Source organism: Lepidothrix coronata, unplaced genomic scaffold, assembly GCF_001604755.1.
Source record: "Lepidothrix coronata isolate B3197 unplaced genomic scaffold, Lepidothrix_coronata-1.0 Scaffold24, whole genome shotgun sequence".
Lineage (NCBI taxonomy): Eukaryota > Metazoa > Chordata > Aves > Passeriformes > Pipridae > Lepidothrix > Lepidothrix coronata.
Genome location: NW_016690204.1, coordinates 4,102,602 through 4,113,220, shown reverse-complemented (window position 1 = coordinate 4,113,220; position 10,619 = coordinate 4,102,602). Strand labels below are relative to the sequence as shown.

The 10,619-nt window shown below is 37.8% G+C and overlaps 1 protein-coding gene across 24 annotated transcripts in view; it reads right to left on the bottom strand.

Moving 5' to 3' along the window:
- The window catches only part of RBFOX1 (RNA binding protein, fox-1 homolog 1), a 1,165,955-nt gene that overhangs the window by 351,221 nt on the left and 804,115 nt on the right, over positions 1-10,619 (bottom strand). The window contains exon 1 of one of the 24 annotated variants that reach the window (XM_017808979.1): positions 7,255-7,546. The exons of 22 other annotated variants lie outside the window; for them this stretch is intronic. In XM_017808979.1, coding sequence (XP_017664468.1) covers positions 7,255-7,272 — 18 coding nt within the window. In that variant the 5' untranslated portion in view covers positions 7,273-7,546. Of the gene's footprint in view, positions 1-1,449; positions 1,490-7,254; positions 7,547-10,619 lie in introns of those variants that run through there. One more of the 24 variants, XM_017808980.1, reaches the window with a different exon arrangement.

Below are 10,619 nucleotides of genomic sequence, written 5' to 3'. Positions count from 1 at the left end.
TATCATATATACACCACAAAAAATTAAACAGACAAAACTCTACAAACACAGAACAATCTCTGAAGAAAACATGAAATGTCAATAATCATACTTAGCCTAACATTTTTAGCTGACTTAAATCTGTACTGGCTGTAGGGAGCAAGGTTTTCGGAATTAGGGAACTGCCAGGGTGGCCTCTGAGGGAGGACAGGGGCTGCCCCATCCCAGATAGAGAAGATTCCAGAGGGTTTGGCAATGGATTCACCACAGGCCACAGCCAAGTTTGGAGATATGGCTGCAAAAACACTGTAAAGACAGGGCAGAAATGCTGAAAGGAGAGAGGAGCATGAAACAAAAAGAGAAATAGTGGAAGAAATGCCGAGATCTGAGAAGGAGGAGGTGTTCCATGGCAAAGAACACTGCCAAAGGGGACTGCAGCCCATGAGGAGCCCATGGAGCCCAGGAAGAGTGAAAAGGAAGGAGCTGCAGGGAGAAACTATGTCCTGACTGCAATCCTTCCATTGCCTCACTGAAGAAAGTGAGTTTACCTTGTGGTGATAACAACAACAGCTCTTGGTTTTGTTTCCCACTACCTGAATCAGAAATTAAAGTGCCAAATTTAATTGGCAGAAATTATAATTGCCAATAAATAATTTCATTTCTTCCAAGGCAAGGCTGTTTTGTCTGTGACAGTGGTCAGTAAGTGATCTCTCTGTCTTTCTGCTGACCCAGGAGCTTTCTCAGTCCTGTTCTTCCTGTGTTCTCCTCCCTCCCTGTCCCACTGAGGTGGACAGGGAACAGGAATTTGGCTGTCAGGTGGGTCCAACCCATGACACAATTGCCTTCCTGGAGTGGAAAGAATATGTAGTGTATATAAGCAGTGATTTTTGCAGATATGTTGGACTCCACTTTTCTGGTTGCAGTAAGAACAGGTGTATTTCCATACCAGGCTGTTACAAGGATCTAAACACAGATTCATCTGTTTGGCAAGGAAGGAATATCAACCCAGGAGCAGAAGGGAAAAAAGAAGCCAATATGGAAAGACATCAAAAGAAGATGTGAACAGATACCTAGGCTTTGATGACTAAACATCTCCTTTTGTTGATTAAACTGTGAGACAATCAAACTAGTTATAAAAGCCAAATCAAGCCTGATGACATCTGCAAATATAACTGAGAAACAAGCAAAGTCTTGGCTTGGGGACTATGACAGCTTCTCAAACAGGCATACTCCACTGGAATAAATATCCAAAAGCAACCTATAAAGAAATTAATCTCAAGACACGAATAACGTTTTTCAATCGCCCAGAAAATCCTTCAGGACTTTCTCATTCTTCTGACTCACCAACTAAGACCATTCAAACAGTAGCTGTGTAGTAGCACATGAACTCACCAGATTGACACAGAAAAGGTATTTAGGAAGGATTTCCACTAAGACATAATAATAGTGGGACAATAGGGGAACTCTAACCTGCTCACCCAGCCACATTTCATGCAGTCTTTGTTCAATTCTTCCCTCACATAAACATCCCCGCGCTGATAAAAAGACACCCACGCAGTTCATTCAAACTGTGATGGAAACCAAGGCTATTAAGAGGGACAAGAGGAAGATAAGGTTAATTGGACAAATGTAACTTCTTGCTGAAGTAAGGGGGAGAAATAGATCCGGTAATTAAAGTATACAGAGTATATAATGCAACTGCAGGGGAGAACAGAGCAAGTCTGTCATACTGCTTTACACAAAATCCATGAATTCTGCTGGAAGAATTAATAATAATGCATATGTTCCTAATGTCCTGCTAAAACTCAATTTTGTGAAACATCAGTACTTAGGTGTATATTTGTGTCTAAAGGGATGCATGTTGTTTTAAACAAACAAAACTGTCTTGCTTAAACCACCATTATGCAACTCTGGATATAATGGAGCATCATATGATTTGTTCTCTTGTTCCCATTCCTACCCCATATAAATAATAGAATATTGTTTTACTAAATCCTGTAGCAGGTCAAGAAAACCCTTGAAGACTGAATGTACTGAATGACCAAATGTTACTGTCAAATATTCCAAATTGAAATCACCTTTCTCTTCTATTTCATTTTTCTTCACACTAAAAAGGTGCTTTTGCCAAATCTCTTTATGCTTTGCATGCTGGTGTGATTTTTAGCTTCTGTCATCACAAAATGAATTATTATACATATGATTTTTAAGTCAACTTATGTGTATTTTCCAATAGATACCAAAAGATATCCTGCTAAGAACTGTCTCAAGATCCTACCATAACTATTTGTAATCCTGTTTTCATTCAACATCTCTATCAGTCCTTTTATTTTAGCCATCAAGATTGCAGATTTAATACTTCATTATTCAGGTTTATTGAGTCAGATACCCTTGAAGGTCTTTAATATTCATCCCAGCATACTCCATTATTAAATCATTTTGTATTTTTCTGTGTTAATAATAAAAGGTACATATTTATTCGACATCAGCGGTCAGGCAGTCAGACAGAGAGGATGAAGCTACATGTTTTATTCAAGGTCTCAGTGGAAAGCAGCACAAGGATGATTTTGACTCTGAAGGTACCAGCAGCTTTTCAGCTAATATGGTTGATTTTTCTTAACTAAAAGTATCTAAATATCTTGATTACTCTATGCAACAAAACCTATACTGCTGAAGTGTTCCACTGACAAAGTTTCCAACATACTCATGGGGTCTTTCAGCAGCTCCCTGTAGCTCTTCCAGCACTGTTAGAAGTGCACTTTGCCTTAGTCTGTGGCATTATTGGGAAGCCCTCATTTACAACAGCAATATTTTGCTTAATGAACACAATGTCAGTGCTGCAAAACACATACTAAACTCACTCAAAAAAGATGAACATTGTATTTGCTCCTTATTCCTATTTTAAAAATCCTAATATTTTGTTCCTTTACTTTATCATTTTAGTAATCTTTACATCTGTTTAGGGTTCTCATTTCCCTTAGATGAAAAGCCTTTACAGACTTGTCCTGTAGCACGTAGTGCATGAGGAGCACAAGCCAGGTTTGGAATTCCACCCTTGCTGAACTGAGGAGAGAGAAAGGCACACTCTGCCCCTGCACACATTTGGCAGTGCATAAAACCATGAAGCCTTTGGTCAGCTGAATGAAACACCATCTGCTTTTGAACATGTGAACTGACACAGGCTCCTGCATGTGTATCAAGATGTCTTTAAAAGGAGAAGCTAACTCACAAAAGCACCAGAAACGCAACCATAAAGAACTTTAATCTCCTAAATATCCAGATGAAATCTCTGGTACAGTGTTTCTGCTACTCCTCTTCCTCCAGCCTTCTCCCCAAACATTCATCTAAGGAATGTTTTGCTAATGCAGGCAAGTACAATTCTCTATATTGGACCCAAAAGCTTTATTCTTCAGAGTTGTTAAAACAGTGTCCCATTGCCAGAAGAAATTATCTTGTTGCTATTGCAAACACATTTTTTCAATTTGTTTCTCTGTACCTGCCTACTCTAGTTTTGGGGAGAAAAAAAACAAGTTTCAGTTGCTGACATGCTTTCTGCCTTATTTGATCAAGTATTGTTCTGCAGCTGCTACTGAAAATCTCTGCTAAGTATATACAAAATTTCTGACAACTCATTCCCTATTATTAAAAAGAACAGCAGACTGACAGGAAGGAAGCATATCTCTGACTAATCAGACATTAATTAGATGTTTATAAAATTTATAAAATTGAATTATTGTATATTAAGGTAATTTTAGTTCAGCATTTTCATGGCATATAACAAAATATGGAAAACTAGTAATTTGTATTTTAAAAACGCATTTACTGATAATATTGTTCCAGTTTTTCTTGACTGCACATGACTTTTTCAAGAGATGTAGCAACTTTAAGCTCTTGGCTTCTAGCTCAGAATATGGAAGTTGAACATGAGGTCTGTGAGAACCTCGTGTCTGAAGAACCAGAAGGAAAACAAGCAATTGTGGAACTGTTTGCTCAGGAAACAAGAAGTTGCTCATGCTGTCAAGTAGACAATCTATGCTTGTTTTTCAAAACATGAAAAGGAGCAGATTTGGAAGACTGTGGAAGATTCTGAGTAGTCCCAGCTTTCAAGCATCGACTTTGATTTCACCCACCCATAGTTACACTGCTCTGTCCAAGGCAGGCACAAGTCAGCAACTTTAGAGCTCTCTAACTGAAAAAAAAAAAAAGAAAAATCACTCCTTACATTCTGAGAAAATCACAACCTCTCCTGAGAGGCGAGTTACACAACAAATGGGAATGCCAATCTGCAGTGATCAAGCACACCTTGCATCATCCCTGCAACACTCCTGTGCTGGGGAGGAAGGTGCCTTATGCTGCAGCAGGATCAGGGTCTGCACCCCTGAGAGAGGGTCCTTCTGACGTCAGGATTTAACTGGAGTGCCCAAGTCAGCAATGCCTGAAAGTCCTCAAAGTTTACTGGTCCCCTGAACCCTGAGAGTGCTGAACTCTGGTTCCCACAGCACAGGTGTCTGTACACGGAGCACGAGACCAAAACCACCTCTCCTTTGGCTGTGGGAGGAGGAGACTTCAAACATCATCAAATTGCTTGGGCTGGCAGCAAATATGGATTTCCCTTGACAGAGTTAACTTTTTGAAACCTTGAAATACAACTAATCGAGGCTGTTCCATTCAACAGACTGAATCACTGGCTGTACTCTGCATTCCTGCAGAATGTTTTGATTTTAGGGAGCTAAAAGTGTTGTTTGCTTGCCATAAAAGGAAGTTGACATCACTGCCATCAGTGGAATTAAAAAAAAAAAAGAAAGACACCAAACTATTACAGGATACTACTCAGTAAGGCACTATAAAAATGTGAAGAAACCACACTTTTCTTTGTAAATATTGCAAAAATATTTCTACATTATACATGAAATGAAACAACAGGAGTCAATAGTATGAAAAAATCTCAATCAATGTAATAAATTAATTTTGCTCCCTTTTTAAGGGGGAAGACTACATTTCCACACAACTTGGCTACTTTAAATTTTAATAATATTGCCGAGGAGCTTTTTATAATTATATAAAATATTGATGTGGTGCCAGGAGAAAGCATTTCAAGTGCTGCTGTGAGTTTATACATTGCACCCACATTTGTTAAAAGCCTCTTGTTTACATACTGAATCTTTTACATCTACATACACACACACATACACGTGCACTTAATGTATATAGAGTTTAGAAATCATACCATTGCAGAAAGAAATGTTCTATGCATACAGCTCATCTAGTTCCAGAAAAAAAAAAATGAAAGTAATAATGTTCTGCTACAATAATAAGAAAAAGTTAATTCTCTGCTTCTTCCTCCTAACCTTGAGATTTTTATACTATCAATTTAGATTAGGAAAGTTCAATTGCAAGTGGGAAGAATGCTTAGTACCTAAGTGTAGTAGTGCCAAAAGAGAGACAAGTTCTTGAAAGAATTCTCCTAATCAAAAACCCAAACCAAAACAGACATCATAAAATATAAGGACAAAATAAAAACTGAATAAATACACTTTTAAATATGAAATACTAATTACTGGATGCTTTGGAAACTAGGAAGTGGTGCCATCAGAAACTGCTTATGACTGAGGGGTTTTTTTGCTTCAGGTACATGTATACATCTTTAAAAAGAATAACTAGAAAAGTTCATCAATAACAATTAAAAAAATACACTGAGAATAACAGATATCTGCATAGCTACCTCCAAGAAAATGTATTTCATTCAATTGTCAAATTAACAAAGATTCCTGGGCTTGGGGAGGGGGGAAGAGCACTGGCTTTTAAACCTTTAGAGCTAGTGGCACAAAGAAACAGAATAATACACGTCCTTTCACCTCAGTGTGCATGTTAGAAAAAAGGGTTTATCCTCAAATATTTACTGTGTGTCTCTTTTGGATGATGTTAACTGTAACAGCACAACACAAACTGATTGAAAAATGGACTATTGCAATTAAGTGACCTGACTTTTAAAATAGAATTCAATTAAGCCTTGCATTAACAACAACACAGCTTCAATAAAGAATCAGAGTTAAAAATAAGCAGCAATCGAGGTTGCTGTTACATGCATAGACAGTTGCTTGTGAAAATTAAAGTGACTGGTACTACAGAACACAGGGAAAAAAAAAAGAAAAAGACAAAATCATCAGGCTCAGTGATTGGTGAGCTCCCGAGACGATAGCACAGGTCAAAGAACTGAAATAAGAAACTTAAAAGTCTGCATTCAGCGCCTTTTGCACAGACAACAGAAGTTACTACGGTACATTAGAGGGTCTAGAGAAATTAGAAGGAGCCATAAAGGGAGATTTACAGCGTGAACTACGAGCGGTTTAGAAAGAGAAGGAGCGATTACTGATAATATCTCCAAGACTTAAATGTTGCTCCTGTGCAGCCCGTTCTGCAGAGCTGGCCCAGATTAGCTGCACGCCTTTCTATTTTTACATACATTTAAATTAAATAAATAAATAGATTGTCAAATGAGATTAGTTTAAAATATTTTCCCAGAAGGTGTCCAGGCTTTGAAGAGGAACACAGAAATGCTTTTAAGTACGTCTATTTGTTCACTGATTTCTTTGTGGGGTTGTTTGCTCAGAAAAAAAAAACAACACGTTCTGTACCGACACCTGGATGAATTAACAGGGTAATAGCTTTACTAATTCACAGTATGCATGCCACAGTACAACATTATTTTTAAGGTGAGCACATTTTGCTGCAAGGAATCGGAACAGTGCTGAATATAAAAATCACAGGAATAGGAACATTTCATCTATTTCTTTATCTGCGGTTGTCAATTGCCAGAAACTTCAAAAGCCAAGACAGACTGTGACAACTGCTATAAAAACAACCAAGTTAAGCAACACACATTACAAGTTGTAATCATATTGAGATTGTCTCATTTCTTACAAAGAAAGCAAATTCTGAACAGCCACAAGTGATGCAGCATTTGTTGTACGACTGAACCACACAGCGAATCTTACAGACACAACTGCAATATTTTCTAAGGCAATGAAAAGAAAGCAGTGCACTATGCCACATCCTGCAAACCCTGAAAATAAATTACAGCTTCACGTTAATGAACCAGTTTGCTCAAGCTCTCACTGGAAATGCAAGCACATGGACTGTACAGTGGCTAACGCTGAGCTCTCCTGCAGCACACACACCTTTACACAGCAGCAAACATGCTGGGACCGTAGGCTAAAATCTACAGTCCCAAAGTCAATTTATTAATAAAAGATTGACATGGAGAGAGACACTACCTACCCACAAATACATCATCATCTTGAAAGAAATCAAGGGCTCTGTCAGCAAACAGAAGTCTCCTTACTTCACCAAGTATGTCTGGAAGGAAAACTGAAAACAGTGGGTAGAAATCTTGCCTTTTTCTGTCAAGTCCTCACAGTTCTCTTCTTATACAAGGTATTTTTTTAAGTTTGTTTATGAGAATAGCATTCGTTCAGTGGCTCTTTCTGCTTGTGAAGTGACTTGCTTCAGGCTGTCTTTTTTCTTCCCTCTTTCTCCCTAACTCAGTCTGTCCTTTCTTTACTGTCAGGCTTGCTTAGGTAACAATTCTTGGTGTATCTATTTAATGAGCAGGTCCGTGCACTAAAGGCAGCCAACTACATTGGAGAGAGAGGAAAAAAAAAAAAGAAAAAAATAGTAATAATAAATAAATAAATGGGAATATACCACTTCCTGATTATTATTATGGGATCTACAGACGCCCCCTCCGCAGGAATTTATAGGAGGATTTCTAAGACGTCTTGAGGGAGGGGGGGAGGAAAAAATCCTCAGAGAATAGCAGGTGACTCCGGTGGCACTCAAGCCATTACCTCTCCTTGCTAAAGGACCCAGTTCACAAATCCCGCATTTGAGAAATTTTTAAACTCAAAGCAAAGCTCCTGCAGAAAAGAAAGGAACATGTACTGCACCCTGCTTCTCCTTTATCTCTTTAAATGTACTTCAGATAAAAGCCGCATCCAGTCAGGTCAAGGCCTTTCCCAATCTTATTACGCTGCACAGGAGCCTTCAACGCACTTTTCTACAGCCATCTACTGACTCCGCGGTGTTACTGCTGCTGCTGTTCCTGCTGCTGGGAGAGAGCTGCCACAGGGTGAGGAACGGGGAATGCGAGCAGTAAATCCCGCCAGAAGGAAAGGGGTTTGCGCTAATTCAATTCATTTTTGGTAGGGCTGAGGCTTTTTTCCTCACCGTAACACACGTTGTAAAACCAAAATCTGAATTTTGATTCGGGTATTTAATAAAAGTTAATAAAGAGAACTGGATCTTTTGGTCTTTTTTTTTGTTAAGTTGGAGGTAGTTTATGCAAATGAGTGAGCATGGAAGGGACTTGGGGTTTTTTTTGACCACAACTTATAGTTTCATCTTAATGACCTTTCCCAAATCTTCGCTCGCGAAGACTGGCCATTATTATTATTTATTATTATAGTTTCATCATTTGCTAAAAAAGGCTAAGAAATCATTTGCAAAGGCTGAGAAAGCACTTTTAACTCATTTAACTAAATACAATGTATTTAAATACAATGTTATTCTAAATACAATGTATTTAGTTAAATCGATCAACAGCATCCTCAGGTGAGAAACATTTTTACAATGTAAAGAAGACAAACCCTTGGTCACTTTTAAGGCTGCATTATTGGACTTGAAAATCATCCCTGACCTTGTGAACTGGCAGCACATCACACCATGACCATAATACGCTTCAGGTATTGATGTGGAAAGCTACACACACAGTCTGTCTGCTAAGTGCACCAACTACTAGAGTATGTACATAACAATTATAAATCAATAATAAATAAAAAGAAGTATAACAAAAAAAAAACAGCCATGGGATTGAGATTAAACAGAAATTTTGTCTTATTTTTATGTTTGATTATTTATTCATTATCTCTGGTCAGAGACTGAGCACTCCTTCAGAAAAAAAATTGTTGTTCTTTTTAACTAGAGACTCCTGTCCATTTACATATTCGGTCTAACCATATAAGGTAAAATGCCATCTAAATAATTAAAATGCTTTAACTAAATAGCATAATCGTTCACTGCACCAGGGCAGGTGGCAAATGGAGAGGCACCTGCTGAAACAGCCTGTAACAAGGAGACATAACAGCAAAGCAGGACTGGGGGGAGCAAACAAAAATCCATACTCCCAAACCAATGGGAAACTACCACCAGGGTGAAACCCAAATAAAAATAACTGCTCTAGCACCAATATTATTTAACAGGAAAATGAAACTATGAATTCATATTACACCTAACATTAAAATATATAGAGAGAAGTTTATATAGATAAAGATATATATATATATAAACACACAGAGCTATTCATGTTTGACCTGCCAAATATTATGTCCAGGTAAAAGGTTGCTGCCTCTTTTATTGGAGGCAGAAGGGAAAGATTTAACATAGCAGTTACCGAAGTGATAACTTTCACTGTAATGTACAAGAACAATTACATTTTAAATAAGTTTAGTGTAGTCTCATGAAGTAAAGTCACTTCCTTTACACAGATACACTTCAAGATACACTTCAAGAGGAAAAGAAAAGCCTTTTGTTTACAGTTTTGAGTTGTTTAAATCAGTTTAAGCCCTAATATTCAGCATTCTAAATGGCCTAACGTGGTCACCTTTAAGCTGTACACTTTCACCTCATTTAGTCTTTTGCATAGTGCACTGTGTTCAGCAGTCAGTTACACTATAATAAACCTGGAATATCATGCTAGAATGAATTAGATTATAGTGCTTAGGCTGAAAATACATTTTCTGATAATGTATCTGCACATCTGCCAGCCAGCAGTTCTCTCTGATCTGTGCACCTCAACTGAACACAGCAGGCTTTAGAATTTTCAAAGACTGGGTAAAGATTTTATTAATATGATAAAAGGCTGTGCACAGCTATTGACTATAAATCACTTTTGTATCAAAATTTCCCTATTTTGGAGCACAGGCAGCATATAAAACTTCACTGAATTGTTTCCCGAGGCTTTCAAGTAATCTTTCTGTATTCTAAATTCTCTTCATTATTAAATTGGTTACTCAATCAATTCTTCGTCTCTTATTCCTTCAAACAGGTGGAACAATTTCTAATGCAGCTACACAAAACCATTCATTTGAAGTGGTTTATTTTTAGTGTAGATATTATTAAATACTTTGTTCGTTCAGATCATCTGTAGTTTCTGCACGGGTAGAAAAACCTGGATAAAAAGATGATTGAAAACAGGTACATCACTCTGGTTTTTGCACCTATGACTGAAGTTCAAACCAAACCCTGTGCACTAAGGTTAGTTCTTACACATTCTAGATTTGCAAACAGTGGCAAAAAAAATGTAAATAGAAGGTACTGACCACAATAATCTTAACAAAGGCTGGTCCAAGACAGCTGACATCTGGTCCAGGTTAAAGGCTACTGAAATCAATGAGAATCTTGCTGTTCCTTTAAAAAAACGAGCAATCAGAAACTCTGTTACAAATTTGAGTATATGTTATTTGCTGATAACGGCCCATGTCCTCTGATGCTCCCAAAGACATTATATGAGGCTCTTCCACAGGTACTTCAGAGCACAGCATTTCTGTGCAAGCTCATACCACAGCCTTAACTTTTATAATCAATCA